Raw genomic sequence first — 17,163 nt, 5'->3', positions numbered from 1 at the left:
TTCGAACGGCCTGGCCACGCGTTGACAACAAGGCTAAACTGGTTCAAAGATGAAGCGGAGCTAGTCAAACAAATTCCACTTAGAATGAACGCCGTCACACTCGGTCTTGTTAGGGTTGTACCCAGTGCATGCCGAGTACCCAGATGGGCCAAGAAGGGGAGTCTGTAGCCATAGTACCATATGTTATGCCATACATGTCAGCATAAACAACCCACCTGGGCAGACTCTTGATCTGGTCCCTTAATTTTCCTTTTCTCCATATTATTCCATTGTCTGTTTGTTCCACAGAAGGCAGGCGACGTCCGAGCCGGGGACTTGTCTCAACGGCGTGGATCTGCCTGGGTAATTTCAGATTAGACAGGTCCACTATTCCCGTCCGTATTTCTGGGGGTCCTACCTGCAACAGCAAGGGCTAAATTAGAGAAAATCAATGAAATTAAAGGAAATATCCCGTCCCCTCATAAGGTCGGCTCGGTGCTAATTCTATTAGTTGTCGCTCATTCCTTCACTTCCCGATATTCTGGTCATCGCTGGTGTTCGTTCGCTCGTACATACATTAATCTGGGTTGCAACGGGCCATTTCATACCCTTCGAAAGACAACCCCCCAAAAGTAAGGGAAGTTCAAACGATGGAGTCTGTGGATCTTGTCGTGGTAGGCGCAGGTAAGTTTGAGTCTTCATTCCTCACTGCCGCAATGGCGCTGACAAGCGTTGGGGCCCCACAGGTTGGAGCGGACTGTCCGCTGTCAAGACCTATCGTGAGGTCAACCCTGATCATGATGTGCTCTTGCTGGAGGCTGCAAGCTCCGTTGGTGGAGTTTGGGCTAAGCACCGGTTGTACAAAGGCCTCAAGTCAAACAATATGCTAGGGACGTATGAGTATAGCGACTTTCCGATGGACGAAGCGAGGTTCGGGGTCAAGCCTGGGCAGCATATTCCGGGCCATGTGATCCAACAATACATGGAGGCCTATGCCGAGCATTTCGGTTTCACAAATCTCATTCGGCTGAATCACCATGTGGAGAGCGCGACACACAATCTGGATGGAACATGGGAACTCAGCGTGTCGCACGGAGATAATTCGACAATTATTGCGACCAAGAAAATGATTGTGGCCACTGGAATCACGTCACAGGCATACCTACCTACTTTCGAAGGCCAAGAGTCTTTTGGTGCGCCATTTTTCCATTGTCGCGACCTGCTGCAATATCAAGGTGCGGTATTGCAGCCGGGACAGCGTGCGACCGTTTTTGGCGGGACTAAGTCGGCTTGGGATGCAGCTTATGCATGCGCAACGTCGGGTATGAAAGTCGACTGGGTCATTCGGGAGTCCGGCCATGGCCCCATTTGGATGGCGCCACCCTACGTGACGCCCCTTAAGAAGTGGCTCGAAAAGCTGGTAACCACCCGCTTGCTGACCTGGTTTAGCCCATGTATCTGGGGCGATGCCGATGGCTTCAGCGGCGTTCGAAGCTTTTTACATGGTACCTGGCTTGGTCGCAAGATTGTGGACGCGTTCTGGGGCATCCTGGGCGACGATGTTGTCCAGCTAAACGGCTATAACAAGCACCCGGAGATGAAGAAACTGAAGCCGTGGGTGAGCCCATTCTGGATTGCTTCCTCACTCAGCATCCTTAACTATCCAACCAATTTCTTCGATCTGATCAAGGATGGTACTATTAAAGTACACATCGCTGATCTAGATCGTCTCTCGGACCACACTGTCCATCTGTCAACTGGGGAGGCACTGCCAACATCAGCGCTAATCTGCTCCACGGGCTGGCGTTGCACTCCCAACCTCAAATTCCTGCCTGAAGGCATTGACCGCGAGTTGGGATTCCCTTGGAGTACGGATCCTCTGAGTAAGGAGATGGTCGAGGCGGCGGACAAAGAGATCCTGCACCGGTTCCCCCGACTGCGTGATCAACCACGCCCAAACCCTCGCTTCAAGCCACTGAACGCTGAATCCGAGGCCGCTGCGCCCCATCCTTTCCGCCTGGCGAAGTTCATGGTGCCGCTTTCCCTGGTGAAGGAGCGCTCCCTGGCATTCATGGGTGTCACTATGACCATCAACACAACCCTGATTGCTCAGACACAGGCGCTGTGGATCTCAGCTTATTTCCGTGGTGATCTGACGCCTAGTACACATGAGCGCTGCCCACCTGCTGTGCGTGCTGCATCGGACCTCAAGAGCGAAGACACCTCAGAGGACGACCTTGCCTGGGAGACAGCCCTCCATACAGAGTTCGGCCGATACCGTTACCCAGCAGGATTCGGGCGACGGAACCCGGACTTTGTGTTCGATGCAATTCCCTATATTGACTTTATGCTCCGGGAGTTGGGTCTCTCACCGAAGCGCAAGCAGGGCTTGCTGACACGGTGCCTCCAGCCATATGGTACTGAGGATTATCGGGGTCTGGTCGATGAATGGAAGGCCAAGCAACTCACTTTATAAGACTCTTGCTATTAGCTTTTTCTTCGACAAGGGCGGTGGGAAGAGCAGTGGGAGTGGATGAGGTGGAAGAGTACTGAAGAGGGGGAGGAAGCAGCCATGGAGGAAGGAACCTTTTCTATAAACCCTGACACACTAGCACTTGACATTTCTTTACATTGTTTTTTCTACTTCATTTCTCATTTCTCACTTATTTCTTAGCTTTCCTTTCCTTTTTTTTACTTTCGCGAGCTAGGCGAGATACCCCAGCAAATGTTACTTTCTTTGACATACACCGAGCCTATAGAACGACCTTCTTTTCATGTACTGACCTGGGTATGTAAATCTTCTCATTGCTCAATATTATAACTTCTATCTTTCTTTGATCCCCTTCTTTGTCTTCAGCATCTATTCCACCAAAAGAAATTGCTCCAAAACCGCCACACCAATGAGACCTGAAGTGATCTTTGCTGTTTTCTGACCAGCGCATGTACCTGGTGGTCGTTCATCCCCAGATTTGACAACCTCCCCAGTCAAATCACCAGTCCAACGCATATAATATTCCTCATCCCCTGTAACCAACCTTCTGATCGTGACATTGACGTTCAATTGGCCATTCCCCTCTCCCAGGTCATACTCCAATCTGAACCCATCCGGTACATCACCCACTCGCGGTGGATACCGACCACCAGTGGTTCCTGGACTACCAATCGGTCTCACAGAGAGAAAAGACGAATTACAAGCCGATACGAGCAACTCCCCATCTTTGGCCACATAGCTGCTCACATAGGTGGTGTTCGTCGGATCTTCAAGAGAAAAATAACTGAACCATACAATCGAGTATGGACCCAGACGGCCGTGGCCCCAATACCAGCTCGCGACAGAATCCATGAACGGTCGATCGGACCAATTCTACCACAACCTTAGACGGGATCATTCATTGCCGTGTTTCGGAATCACTGACCTTGTCGTGATACCCAGGTCCCCGGAACTTCAGCTTCGACCCAAGTATACTGACGTCCACCTCGCCCACGGCATCAGGCACCAGACTAACCCAGCCAATATGAGGCGCAACCTCCAGCGTCGTCCGCTCCTCTTGGATCCCACAGGGGAGATGATGCGGTACATGCTATTGGATAAAGTCAGCAAACCGCATGTATCCATGTAAGTTTCAGCCATTACTTACCGAAGACAGTGTAAACCGCCCTTCTACCCCCATTTTCTCAGAAGCAATGGTAATCTCATACCGCGACAGATCCTCTGATTTTGCCTCCCAGCTGACCCCGGTGGAAGCCCACTCCCCAGAGCTGTTCGTCCCCGCGACATCGGCACCTCTCACGGTAGCCACAGTGGCGGGCACAAAATCCGCAAAGACGGTCCCGTTAGCGAACGAAGCCCACACCCAAGCCGTCAGCACAGAGGGTTCGCTCTCGTTCAGGAAAGGAAATGCCTCCCACGACGATGCGAAGAAAGTAATAACGAACGAGTCGTCTGGGTTTGTTTCTGAGACGGCATCGAAATACCACCAGTCGAATACAGACCCGTTGATTGTATCGATCTGCGGTGCATCCAGGCTGAACAGCGTCTTGCTGTCGAGAGTCAATTCCGGTGTGGGGATGTCGAAGCGAGCTTTGCTGGTGCCATTCTCGACTTCGCCGGAGATCTGGTAGCCCTCGCTGCTGATATACTCATCCCTTTTTATCCTTGCGTTGAGTGATGGCGATGGTCTTAGATGACCAGGTAACGCCGAAATTCCTTGTGCTACCAGGGCACTTAGCAAGAGCAATTGGAACATCTGATGCAATCCGATCTTTGCTATATGTTGCATATATGTATACTATACCGACCAGCCTCTAGAAGGAAAAAGCAAATGGACCTCATGAGTGCACTGCGCGGGCTTACATACCAATTGCAATGAAACTATCATGGAATTACACTTTTCCATCCCCGCCCGCTCAAAGAAAAAATAGGACGATCCTTAACTTCGTAAGAGGACTGGTTTCTTGGCTCCGTGGTGAGCCGACATAATGGTGCCTAATGCGGAATACAATGGTTCGGAGTTCCAAATATTGGAACACCCCTTTCTCGATGTACAGCGTACAGCAGGATTGCAATGCTTCATATCTTATGGTTTCAAGTCAAGAGATGCGAATGTGTCTGAATACATGTAGGGCGGTTGTTCAAATTAGCATGAAACAACCATGTGGCTACCCACCTGGGGTAAACAGTGGCTTGAGATGGCTGTGGATGGCGGATCCAAGGTTTATCCACCACCCGCCGTAACGCTGGGGAGAGACGCCTCATTCCAAGACTTAACGTTGCAACAGGGCTGGGCCAGATAACCAATAACCGTAAAGCATGGCCATGTGCCCCGGGCGGGGGGCTTGGAAATGAGTTTTCCACCATTTATGCACATGCATACCCGTTGGAGTTGGAGATATTGGAGAATTCATCTATTATCTACTGTCTACTCCTTTCGGATTCCAGTTTCTTTGGAAATTAGGTATATCTTCCATATTGATGTATATGGTTATATACTTCGTATAGTTATACCGACGTAGCCCATCCCATTAACAGTTCGCTTAATCGCTTTAAATCACAGAGAAGCAGGATAGGTAAGACACGTCACACATGAGTCCAGAAAGCACATATAACATGAAAAAAACAGCAGTATCAGACCCTTCCCAGATGCCCAAACCACACACGCACCCTTCGCCAAAGCTGGAAAATATAGCAGAAATAATGAGGAAAAAGACCCGGCAGGAACCACGACTCCAAATGTCTTTGTAGATACATATGTCTTCGAACTTCACCCCGGTGGATATGCAGGTGGTGGATCGTTCGGGAGAGGTGTTATGTCGTGGCAAGACGAAGGTTTCAGGAGATTGAAGTCTGCTCAGACACGCCCGTTGAGGATAGGGCTGCCGTCTTCGCTTCGCCCGTCGCTCTTCATGTCGGCTCCATGGCCGCCGTTTGCGTCCGACTCGCCGTCCTTTCCGCAACCTTTCACGAGGATGTGTCGCTATCGAAGACGTTAGTATTTTGGTAATTGTTATGGAGAAAAGCATATACACACCTTAAGAGCATCCTTGCGCGAGAAGCTTTTGTCACAGTGTGAGCAGGGGAAAGGTTTCACGGCTAGATGGATGCGCTTGTGGCGCTTGAGATCGTGGTTCCGATTGAAACTCTGGGGACACTGGTCGCATTTGAACGGACGATCAGCGGTCGGGGCAGACATGCCGTGTGGTGGTGGATGTCCTCCGTATAGATGTTGGGAGCTCGCGACATGTCCACTGCTAAATCCGGGCAGCAGCCCCGGTTGCATACCACCCATCATCGACATGGGTCCACCGGGACTGTGCACGTTACTCATAACAGGGCCGTTCATGGCGGGGAGAGAATAGGAGGGCCACGGCTGACGGGGGTATCCCAGCGGCGACTGTCCGGCCGATGGGTTGTGGACCGACATTCGTCCTGGAGGATGGACCATCCCGGCGGGGTTCCCATACATTGGGGAGAAGCCGGTCTGGTGGGGACTGTGCATGGAGGGAGAAGCGGCATACATATGCTGGTGTTTGGGTGCATAGGGGTCGTTGGAGGGAAGTGAGCCGGGAGATGTAGCGTGTCCCCCGTGGTACATAGCCATGCCAGGCTGTGAGCCAGAGGGGGCCATGGTTGATGGGGCGGGTAAGGCATGAGAGAGAGATTGGTAGGGTAGTGTCGATGCTTCGTATGGATGCGGTAACCCGTCCGTCGTCGGCGGTGATGTGACGGATGAGCGCACTTGCATACCAGATGATGGTGAGAACGAACTGCGAGCTGAATATGGATGAACTCCCGATCCCCAGGACTGTCCGTACGAATTGGCCCCGGGCCAATACGTGGGCGGTAGCTCGGAGGACGCGCCTGAAGACGGCGCCAATGGCTGAGGTGTGGCGTGCTCCCCCGGTTGAACCGTAGCGGGTGGCGTTAACAGGTTCCCCACGCTCACGTTGCCTGGTGCATGCGAGATCGGAGGATGACTCGGCTGTCCGCCGGACTTGGAAGCTCCTGCATTCGCACCCAGGAACGGTGGTGGTGGAAGCTCAAAGCTGGGTAACGTTGGCGCCGCTGGGCGGCGCACGTTCAGCGGCGGGGCAGACAGCGCTTCCAGCGATGACCCCATTCCTGCTGGCACTGCTAGAGTCGCCATGTTGGCGGATGGATCTCTGTCTCCTACGTAGTATTCCGGGTCGTTGAGCTGACCGAAGGAGGAACCGCTCAGTGTCCAATCTCGGTCACCAGGTAAGCCCCCGGAAGGGCTGGTAGAATCCAGGAGGGGCGATCGTCGATCGCTGGGGCTCGCGATCGGGATATAGAGAGTCGAGGGACTCAAGTTCTTCCGACAAATAGGGGAATCTTTGGAAGAACCAGAACTCGATCACACAACGTATACACACACACACACAGGAAAAGTCAAAGGCGTGAAACAGAGTTTATCCACAAAAGGATACGGGAGGTGAGATTGTCACGGTCGACGAAGGCGCGAGAAGTACATGGTCTCGGGGGTGGGGGAATGAGAGTTGAAACCCAGCAGCGAAGATGAGAAGAAGAAAGAGAGATGTGGGGGGGCGAAAAGATCGTGGCGTTGGAGGCGACACCAAGCGCGGGGGGAGTTGTTATAATAAGAGAGAGAGAGACAGAGAGAACGAGAGAGAGTCAGGAGTATATTACCCTTGAACAGAAAGAGATCCAGAGAGCGAAAAGTAAATAAGATTGGGCTTCCTTTGCCTTTTGGGGAATGGAGTCTACTCGGGTCTGGGCCAAGTTGGCCACCGTGGGGAAAAAATAGAATGATACAAAATAGAAGTTGATACTGTGTATATTAAAGAACCGAATCGAAAGGGAAAAGTAGGGCGAAAATGGGCGAAATAGACGAGAAAAAAAAATAAAAAAGATAGGAGGGGTGTCAGCAGAACGTGGTTGACAGCTAAAAAGATTTGGTTCTCCGCTTAGCCGTTCCAGATTACTGGTTTTATTAGGTTTTAGATTTGCTAATATCCATGGGATCTTTGGTTCTTTTGGTTCGCTTCTATTTCATTATAAAGCATCTTATAGTAGGTCTTCACGAAAATAACTATAAAGTAGGTCAAGGACAGACCCGTTGCCTTGAGGGGAATCCCTTGCGTCCGGGCTGATCGAGATGAAAAAATGGAAAAAGGGAAAAAAAGGACGCTAGTGTAGGGACTCCGGAGAGAATCTGTGCTAGTTGGAATGGATCCGATTATTGACAATAAAAAAGGGAAAAAAAAAAAAAGAAATCTCAGTTGGGATCCATACCTTTTCGTCTTCCTTCTATCGCGGTGAGATTTCTATCCAATAGGGGAGGCAACCATAACGCACGGACAAGACCGGAATGGCCAGAATACGAGAGTCCTTTGACAAGGCAGAGGCAAGCGAGCTTGTCTCGCCGGTCATTCGTTAGCGAGAGCGTGATCGCGCGATTCAGTTAGTCTCGTTTTCGCTTTTGCCTATGAGCTTCTAAAGTCTGGAGATTTCGGCATTTGGGATCTGATGATTCGCCTCGGGCCATGTAGACCATGGGTCATAAAGAGAGTGATCTATACTACTACTCCGTATTCCGTATAGTTATGTAGATAATCGGTAATGGTTAATAGTAATAATATCCATCTTCTGGTCATGCTCTCTATTCTTCCCCCTCTTTGGCTCTCAATAGCCAAAATAGAAGATCAATGTGATTGGTCCCCAGTTAACCGACCATGGTTCCTTTCTCTAAACGAAGGTCAACCAAATCCCGTTGAATTTCCTTCGCCACACCCCGGAAGCCAATCGCCTCCACCCAAGCCCTCGGGTTTCGCTCGCTCCAACGGTTTCTGGGAATGTTAATGAGTCGAGAGCAGAATAGACTCGCTTTAGGGTCTGGATGTTAGAGATCTTATGATTCTTATCCTCGAACCACTAGGTACATTCCTGGTCTGCACGGACATATCTTTAACGTAAACGGGGAAAAGGACATGCCCCGTCGATCGTCCATCGCTGTCAAAAGAAAGGTTAACAGCGCTAGAGAGTTCATCTACCGCAAACTCAATCATATAACATTGGTTTTCAGATATCTCCCGGATAGGCCTGGACAAGAGTCCGGTGCACATGGTAGAAGACACAGGCGTATGATACTCCGATAGCTGAAGCTCCCGAGGTCCATGGCACAACTTAAGAGTCAAGACATGTCCACAGACGCATGGAATTTAATATTACGATCCGGACTGCATGACTTACTCCCCCGTATTTGGTAGCAGTCCAGCTTTAAACCTGCAGTACTCTTGAAGGAAAAAAAGAAAGGGGTCAAGTGCTGGACATGCGAGAGAGGCATCCGAGTCACATTCTTGACAACTGCATACCTCTGCCCTAGCTGTGTCTACCGAACTACGGACACGGCTTTTCTCCAACATAGTACATCCTATACATTCTATGCAGCTTACTGACATTCACTAGGGATTGGACTACATCTCAAACCCTCGTGACAAACTCCGGCAATCGATTGTGCTGTCCCTTCCACGACGCGTCTGGACATGGGTACATCGTATCCGCACGTCGCACACCCGGAAAGGCTCACTTTCGCGACGATCAATTGATCGTCAATAATCCATCGCCCCTCCTATGCTGGTTCCCGGTCGATCGCCCGTGTACAGCCTCATGCCGGTTACAGTCACAACCCTCCTACTACACCACTCGATGCGATGATTCGAAGCCGATTAGTATATGGATGGTCTTATGCAAGGCGGCTCTCACCCAGATGTGACAGCGTGCAAGGATCCACCTGGCTGATCTTGAACGCCTTGGTGTCGCCTGCGTCGGCTCTTGCCGACGTGGCTTCGGAGAAGCTCACGGTTGGCGTCCACGATCGTCCTCGGGAATGGCGTTTAGTGGAAGGTTCACTGTCTGTTCACCCGGGTGATCTGCGGCCATGAGTTTTCTGCAGGGCTGATGCCGATGGGTATGATCAGCCGTGGTGGGGTTTAAAGCCCACATTTCGTCTGCGATCTTTCTAGCGTGTCTGGTCTACCGTCTATCCTGTCGATCGGTTCTTGACTATGATCCGATAGCCTTAACACGCGGGTCCGAACTTTCAAGGCAACAAAGGGATGGAGCACGGATCTTTTGATTCTGTTGGTCTAGTCTCCGCTTCTCAAACATGATTCATGGAGCAGAGTAATCTGTCTTGGCTGTGAGTCTCACTTTTTTTTCTCCTCAGGTTTTCCTTTCATCGCCATCCTTACACAGTGTTGCAAATTGGAGCGAAGCAGAACTACAACATATTGTTCGATTCGTTTTTATTTATTTTTTACTTTTTCACTTTTTGCCTCCCGATCACTAGCCCCACGAGCATGTCTCGGTCGCTGTCGGATCCTCCCTTGCGGGAAGATTCCGACAGTGGATCTAGCTTGCATGGCAGATTGCCTTCATGAGGTATAAGAAAAGATGACAATCCCCTAAGGCTGTTTCCCTGACACTTTTTTCATGATCACATTAACATATTCGGTCACGCCAGCCTTCTAGTATGCGGTCTCTGCGGTGAAACCTTTCGATGCATAATGAGGTGGTGGTCCCATCAACACTCGTGTTCAATGCAGGAAGAGGTATTCTCTTACCCAGTACGAGGCTTACAAGTGTTAAGGTACATTAAATAACTCAAGTAGACCATCGCACACCTCCGTTATGGTTTCTTTGTGTTACTCTCTGCGTGTCTTGATATAGACCGACTTACGATATATAAATCTCGATTGTGGCCCGGCCTCGGCAACTTTATGTTCTCCCAACATAGGCCGATATTGCACAGCCTTTGAAGCCGACTTCCAAATAGAAACCAATGCCGATATCAGATTCACCTCAGAAAGCCAAAGAGGTCAAAAAATGTAGGTTCATATCGGCTACTTCAGATTCACAGGGCAGAGTCGCACCAGGTTGCATCACCTGAATTGCCGAGTGTTGTCCCGATGACGTCGGACCGCGGGGTACAAAGCTTCTCCTCTTCCCTCTTCCTTCCTTCAATTCTAGTCACCTTCAGTTTTGCTTCACCAACTCAATTGTATCTTGTATGTCCCCATCTAGTCCAAACTACTCCATATGCAATTCAGGCCATTTCTGACTTCCTTCCGGAACCCATTGCTTGCAACTAAACCATACTACGTTCACACGCGTTACCTCCACTGCTCCTCTACCACAATGTCCGGAATTAGTAAAGCCTGCTGCACGTTCGTGAACCCCCTTGACTTGGTCTGTCTTCAATCGGATTTTACTGACCATCGCCGTGAATAGGATCCCTCCCGTTGTTTCCAAGGGCTATCAGGCCAAGGGAGAATACAAGACCATCAATGGCTTGAAGACCTGTATGTATCCCGTCTCTCCAACACAAGCCTTTGTCTAATGCGAATATCAGACGTCACCGGCCCAGAATCGGCTTCCAAGGCTATTCTGGTGATATACGGTCAGTAACTCTCCTCCTGGTGCAATTCACTCGACCATCGGCTGATATACTCTTGATACACAGACATCTTCGGCTTCTTCGACCAAACCATCCAAGGTGCCGATATTCTCGCAACCTCAAACGACCAGAAATATCGCGTCTTCATCCCCGACTTCTTCGAGGGCAAGCCTGCCAACATCTCCGATTACCCGCCTACCACCGACGAGCAAAAGAAGAGGCTGGGCGACTTCTTCTCAACCAAGGCTGCGCCGCCCAATACCCTCTCCAAGATCCCGAATGTCGTGGCCGAAGCCAACAAGCTGGCCCCCGGTGGCCAGTTCGGGTCCTGGTCGATTCTTGGCTTCTGCTGGGGCGGAAAGATCGCTTCTTTGTCCTCTGGCGCTGATAACAAGATCTTCAAGGCCGCTGTGCAGTGCCACCCGGCTATGGTCGATGCCAATGATGCCAAGACGGTGAACATTCCCATGGCCATGCTTGCTTCGAAAGATGAGCCTGTTCAAGACGTCAAGGATTATGAGGCAAGTCTGAATGTCCCGAAGTATTTTGAAATCTTCCCGACTCAGATTCATGGCTGGATGGCTGCGCGGTCGGACCTTGAGAACCCTGAGGTTCGTAAGGAGTATGAGCGTGGTTACAAGACCGTTCTTGAGTTCTTGCATCAGCATGCGTAAACAAATCTTAATGGTCGTGAGGTGGTTCCTAGGAGGTTTAATGATATGGCGGGAACTAGCTACCCTGATCCCTGAGGCGATGCTTTTGGTGAATGGATGAACAACCTTCGAGGAAATCATACCTATGCCTTATTACACACGTAGGTAGAAGGTCACATCTGAGGCAAATTTGCACGAAAGAGAGGAAGATAGGTGAATCATAGGCGATAACCATATATCTTCTAAACATGATCCCGTCCTCCTCTAAATACGTCATCACTTTCACAAATTCGCTAATCGCTCGAATTTGCAATCTGATTGTGAGATGTCCAACCAACCAACCTCAAGATCCACCATCTTCCGTCACAAAATTCCCCGGTCGGGACTCGGGAAAAGCTCGGTGTCACTCCCGCCGCGCATTGCCGTTTCCAGGGCACGTGACTCACATCACACGTCACGAGCCGAGGAGCCGAAAATAGCGCTCCACATACGGAGTAGATAGAGCTTATCTCTCATTTCCCTTACCATCAATTGCTCAGTCCATCAATAGCTCCTTTTTGGCCACGGCAGCTCAGGCTGTTTGATACCTTTTGGAACATGCAGTGATTGCATCCACAAGTCATCTGAATGTCTTTCTTATTCGGCCGACGTCGTTCAGAGGCAGCTTCAGCTGTTGCCCACGATGAACCCAGGGCACTCAAACGTTCACAGTCACTGCGTCATGACCCCTCTGGCCGTCCCCAAGACGATCGTCCGGATCAAAGGGGATTTCGAAGTCTGTTTCGAAGACACAGTGGCGGTAGTCTAGATATACCATCTTCGAGCGAAAATCAAGTAAGGCTTCTTATCCCGTCTTCAGAACAGCTGGCTCATGACGTACAGAGCACCAATAGGACCGATGGGCTATTGCTTACAAGGGCAAATACCACGCCCATTCCGACACGACGGAGTAATGGCAGACACTTGAACAGCAACGGTTCTCCCGGGGGCTCTGGCTTCCCTCGCCGCGACTCACTCATAGCAGCAGACCATGCTGAGCCGACGCAACCCGCGAACATCCAGGATCTTTTAGAATACAGGCTGAATGTAGCGAGCCAATCGAAGGGAACGTCATCTGGAGCCGAGTCCAGCTCACCAGACGAATCACATCTCACAGCGAAAGAGATCAAGGCAATGTTATCTGGCGCACCTCACTTTCTCCTGGAAAAGGGCAAGTATGGCCGATACTATCCACAGGTGATATTTCCCTGGGACGAACAGAACCCTGTCATCCAACATATGTGGGATCGCAAGCCATTGCCCCATGCCTCTTTTACCCTAAGCACACTCCACGCTCATCTACCACTCCCGGAGGACTGGGCTGTCAAGGGCGGGGTGCCGATGCAAACGCTCGACTGGCGCCGCTGCAGTGCGGCTGCTATAAACAGGGCGACGTTTGACATTGGTGTATTTGAAGTACCGAATATGTTATCGAACAACGGGAAAGAACCCGGCACCATCGGATTTCGAAATTTCCTCGAGTTACCTGTGGCGGACGCGGTCAAATACACCGGCCCCGAAAAGCCAAGGAACGCTCCGTATATCCAGCAAATATCGACTATGGGGGCATCGGGGGCGTTCGATTTGATGGAGGGCTATAGCAAGCCGTATTCCCAATGTCAAAGTGGTGCCGTTTACGATCGACACAGGCTCATCTGTGAAGGGCCCGAGGCTTGGAAGCGCATTGGAGTACGAGATGTCAGTCTTCAATCGCTTGTGGAACGGCTGGAACACTTGCGCAAATACCGCCACGAAATGCTCACAGAGAGCTCGGGAAAGACTCTCCTGGATCTCGAAAGCCCGCGAAAATTGTATGACGACTTATACACAAAATTCCTTTACCCTCGTCCGCCATCTAGCGATTCTGAAGGTCATCCAGAAGGTGTCAAGGCTCAGATCAAAACCCTGGCACTTGTTTTGGCCACGCCGGGCGCGTGGATCAATTTCAGTCTACCCGAATGGCGCTTGCGAGCCGGACAGGTTCTGTGGGAGGCATCACTACATGGCGATGGAGACTGCATGGACCCGGGACCAGGCAATGAGAAAGTACCGGAGGATATCTTGACCAAGTCCGGGATGGAGCGAAAGTGGTTGCTGATCCAGCTGCTCCTCTCTGCTGAGCTTCTTCTTCGCCTGGACGCATTTGTTCGGGTCGATATGTTGCATAAGCCGCATGGGGGCCATATCACGATACAGGAGATTCGCAAATTCGATAAAATGCGAGAGGGAAAGCTGAATTGGGATCTGATCGTTGTGCGTCGGTTCCTCAACAGTCTTACTATCACCTGTGCGCCGCCGCAGCCAGCACCATCTCCCAACGGCTCGCGGTCAAGGGCCTCATCTAGCAAATCGCCAGAGAAACCCCATCGCTTCGGATTGCTCGATAGCATCACCCGGCGTCACACTGCTCCTGTTGCGAATTCACACTCCGCCTGGGACTGTCAACTGAGCTCGTCGCATGTTCGACTGCAGCTAGAGGGGCTTTATGTGTTTGCGGAGAACGTTGGATGGCCAAGGTTGGCCGCACTGAAAGCTACATTGGAACACAAACTCGGCGAACCGAACAATCCCCTGCTGCCCGACTTGGTCGTCGATGACAAGTGGGGACAGGAAAAGATCACCAAGGAAATTTTACTGGCCAAGGATGATATGTACACGCGAAACCCCTGCCGGCGTCGCGTCAAGCTTTGGGGCTCCGTTGATCCACGGTCTAAATACCTAGGCTGGATCTCGCGTTCCTGGCTCTCCGGATTCGTGATTCCCGGAGAGGCGATCAGTCACCTTCTCATGGCGACGATCCTGGAAAACGATGCAGACGCGCTAAACCAACTGGGCTCAATTGCCAACCTCTACGGAGGATTTGTCTACTGCGGACGGAGTTGGTGGAGCAAGGCATGCGTCGTTGGACGCGTCTTGTCTAGTTCCACGGGAGCCAAGACCTGCATGGGGTGGATCAGCAGCAATGTGATGCCCCGGGATGCGATCACAGGGGAGAAGGTTGAGCGTGGTTGGCTTGAACTTCCTGTTGAAGAAGTTCCGCGGGTCTCGAGCAGGCCTCGGATCAGACAGGGAGCTAAGCTTGCGTACGAATCGACTCCGCTAGGCGTTGGTAAAATCACAGCCGAGTCCTTTACGCTTCCGATGGACGACCCGGAGCCGGATGCGAAGCCCGGAGTGACAATCGAAGAGTTGACTCTGACTGCCGATGATAACGGCCGACCGGAAGGGAGGGGTATTACATCTGCCCAGGCGTCCATCTCGTTCCTGATCGACGACGCAGGAAATGGCGCGGGTTCGGCTACGGTTCGTTTCCCTCTCAAGTATAACGTGCGCTTCGTCTCCGCCCATGAGTGCTGTCCGCCGTTGGGGGTCGCGTCTCGCAAGGGTTCCACTCGCGAAAATGACGAATCGCAACAGCCTAAAAGACCCCTGAACAAGTACAAACGACTACCTGGCCATCCTCTGCACACCTCTTATCGATACAAGTATGTTCCCTTGAGCGCCCTTCCCACTACCGCCGCGCCGCAAGCCAAATCGCAAGACCCAGAGGCATCTCAGTCACCGGAGATTATCGTCGTCGACGCGCGGGGCAGCCGAGAGAGAGAGACGTTCGTCCGGGCGTGGTGTGCAGCTGTCGGATGCCATGCGATCATAAGTCGGTCCGGCGGAACTCGCGTCTCTTGCTGTATCGCGTGTTCAATTAGACAAGCGAGAGCCATCAGTGCGATGGTCGTGATCCGAGTTGGCGATTGAGATCACTTGCAAACTGATAGACCAATATCGCGTATTACTGCTCTTTCTGGAAGCCAAGCTCGGGGACTAAAAGCCCGAAGCACAAACAACCATAAGCGCGCAAACCGAAGCATTCGTCCCCCCACGTTCAAAATCGAATAGAGCCCCGGGACATTGTTCCCCCTTTTTATTTCCGGACTGGACTGGCAGGGTGGCTGGCAGTTTCAACGGCTTCCTGGCCGGACAAGACCGATAGAGAGCGCAACCCAAGCGCAAGCCACCCCGGAAAAAGGAATAGCCCTCCCCTCAGTCCCAGCCCTGCGCCATTGGAGAAAAGCCAGTATGAAAGAAAACCAAAAGGCCACATACAATACCACCTTCCTTTTCTTCAACCAAAACCGAGATTAAAATTATAAAAACGCCGCAAATGATGATAGGGGCAAAATGGAGAGAAGGATGATGCTTTTTTTCTTTCTTGGGAGGACGCGTAAGGCAGGTTGCAGGTTGAAAAGGACTGTTCTCCTTGCCCAGGAGACCAGCACCGAATGGAGTCAAGGGCCCGAAGATGGTGAAACAGCCGGTCCAACCCTGGGAGTCCAGTGAGGGTCCCTGCATTGCGTTTGGCCCACATGGAGAGATCTGAGATCTAGAGAATAAATCGTCTTGGGTACGGAGTAACTTATTTTGCATGCATTTTACATTCTGTCGTTGTATATCTTGTCGGAGAAGGAAATACTTCCGGAATAGATGCAAAACCCTACTTGTACTCCGTACATACTGCAGAATATGCATATATCACATTATCAGCACGATTGCTGCTTTACATATAGATCACAGATCATATTCATCAGGCACGTTGTACAGTAGTTATTCTGTAGTCTGTACAGTATATTAGGTCCACATACATGCGTGCTAATGCATGTACAGGACACGCTAAGCCCTTTTACCTTTTACCGAGCCCAGGGATGTAAGGCGGAGGGTGTACGGAGTACTCCGTCCGTACCCATTCCAAAATAGCATCAACCTCCGAATATGTGACATGCGACACACCAGCTACTTTGGATGAAGCATCCGGGGGTGTTGACGCTATCAGCGGACAGCAGAGTTCAAACTCGGCAGTTGGGTTCCAATTGACAGGGAGGAGATTAGTCGTCGGATAATCCCTGAAGCAGACGGGTATCCGATGCTGTTCGACGTTAGGCCATAGACATCGTGAAATGCATGCTATTAGGGTTTAACTACTGTTCTAGGTGTAGATGAATCCTGCGGATGAGTTAATGCAGGCTATGCGCTAGTAAACTCATCTGTTCGATAACCGAGTACCTAGGCACACCGTAGGGCGATGAAGGTTAAACTTCATGTCGGTGATAGTTAGGGCCTTACCTACGCTCTCTTGACTTTGTGGCCTCACCGTCTCACCTGGGTGGTACTGTATTCAGAGAAGTTAATTGAATGTACACAGTACCTCAACTTTATTGGTTATCCCATAGTAATGCAGTCAATTTAACTTCGGCTTGGCAGGATCACACTAACGTGCAGAAAAACCAAGTCCTTACTGTCCTGTAGTGTACTACTGTGTGTAGTATGTTGTAGAGGTGTTGAGAAAACCCTACTTCGTTATGCACGAAGTACAGAGTCTACAGACGTCATCAAGCGAATGTAGACGAGGCTTTTAAACTCTCCACCTGAACTTCTTCGCTTCGATCTTTGATCTCAGCCCTGGACCCTGTTTCCATTTCAAGATTCCAGTCGATCGACACAAAGCCCGTTGAAGCGTTACATATTACCGAATCTGAGCTTTAACTATGCTGCTTTTGTACATTGGT

General features: G+C 50.9%; 5 protein-coding genes across 5 annotated transcripts; 3 read left to right on the top strand and 2 right to left on the bottom strand.

Moving 5' to 3' along the window:
• Positions 1 to 629: 629 nt before the first annotated feature.
• N7515_002173 (uncharacterized protein) lies at positions 630 to 2,455 on the top strand (the record flags this gene model as incomplete). Its single annotated transcript, XM_056662917.1, has 2 exons — positions 630 to 663; positions 726 to 2,455. 2 exons carry the CDS (start codon positions 630 to 632, stop codon positions 2,453 to 2,455), a joined length of 1,764 nt encoding a protein of 587 aa, XP_056525030.1.
• A 384-nt stretch (positions 2,456 to 2,839) lies between these two features.
• N7515_002172 (uncharacterized protein) lies at positions 2,840 to 4,226 on the bottom strand (the record flags this gene model as incomplete). The annotated part of the gene is made up of 3 exons (XM_056662916.1): positions 2,840 to 3,343; positions 3,396 to 3,560; positions 3,618 to 4,226. 3 exons carry the CDS (start codon positions 4,224 to 4,226, stop codon positions 2,840 to 2,842), a joined length of 1,278 nt encoding a protein of 425 aa, XP_056525029.1.
• Positions 4,227 to 5,327: 1,101 nt separating this feature from the next.
• N7515_002171 (putative C2H2 finger domain protein) lies at positions 5,328 to 6,623 on the bottom strand (the record flags this gene model as incomplete). The annotated part of the gene is made up of 2 exons (XM_056662915.1): positions 5,328 to 5,453; positions 5,508 to 6,623. The coding sequence occupies 2 exons, from the start codon at positions 6,621 to 6,623 to the stop codon at positions 5,328 to 5,330; spliced, it is 1,242 nt and encodes a 413-aa protein (XP_056525028.1).
• A 4,031-nt stretch (positions 6,624 to 10,654) lies between these two features.
• Positions 10,655 to 11,587, top strand: N7515_002170 (dienelactone hydrolase family protein; the record flags this gene model as incomplete). The annotated part of the gene is made up of 4 exons (XM_056662914.1): positions 10,655 to 10,683; positions 10,748 to 10,818; positions 10,869 to 10,916; positions 10,980 to 11,587. The coding sequence occupies 4 exons, from the start codon at positions 10,655 to 10,657 to the stop codon at positions 11,585 to 11,587; spliced, it is 756 nt and encodes a 251-aa protein (XP_056525027.1).
• Positions 11,588 to 12,287: 700 nt separating this feature from the next.
• On the top strand, positions 12,288 to 15,358 carry N7515_002169 (uncharacterized protein; the record flags this gene model as incomplete). The annotated part of the gene is made up of 2 exons (XM_056662913.1): positions 12,288 to 12,365; positions 12,449 to 15,358. 2 exons carry the CDS (start codon positions 12,288 to 12,290, stop codon positions 15,356 to 15,358), a joined length of 2,988 nt encoding a protein of 995 aa, XP_056525026.1.
• Positions 15,359 to 17,163: the final 1,805 nt, after the last annotated feature.

The sequence above is a fragment of the Penicillium bovifimosum genome, assembly GCF_028826915.1.
Source record: "Penicillium bovifimosum strain IBT 22155 chromosome Unknown utg000002l_segment0_segment0, whole genome shotgun sequence".
NCBI classification, from domain to species: Eukaryota; Fungi; Ascomycota; class Eurotiomycetes; order Eurotiales; family Aspergillaceae; genus Penicillium; species Penicillium bovifimosum.
The sequence above is the reverse complement of the archived record's forward strand: the minus strand, read 5'-3'. Positions and strand labels throughout refer to the sequence as shown.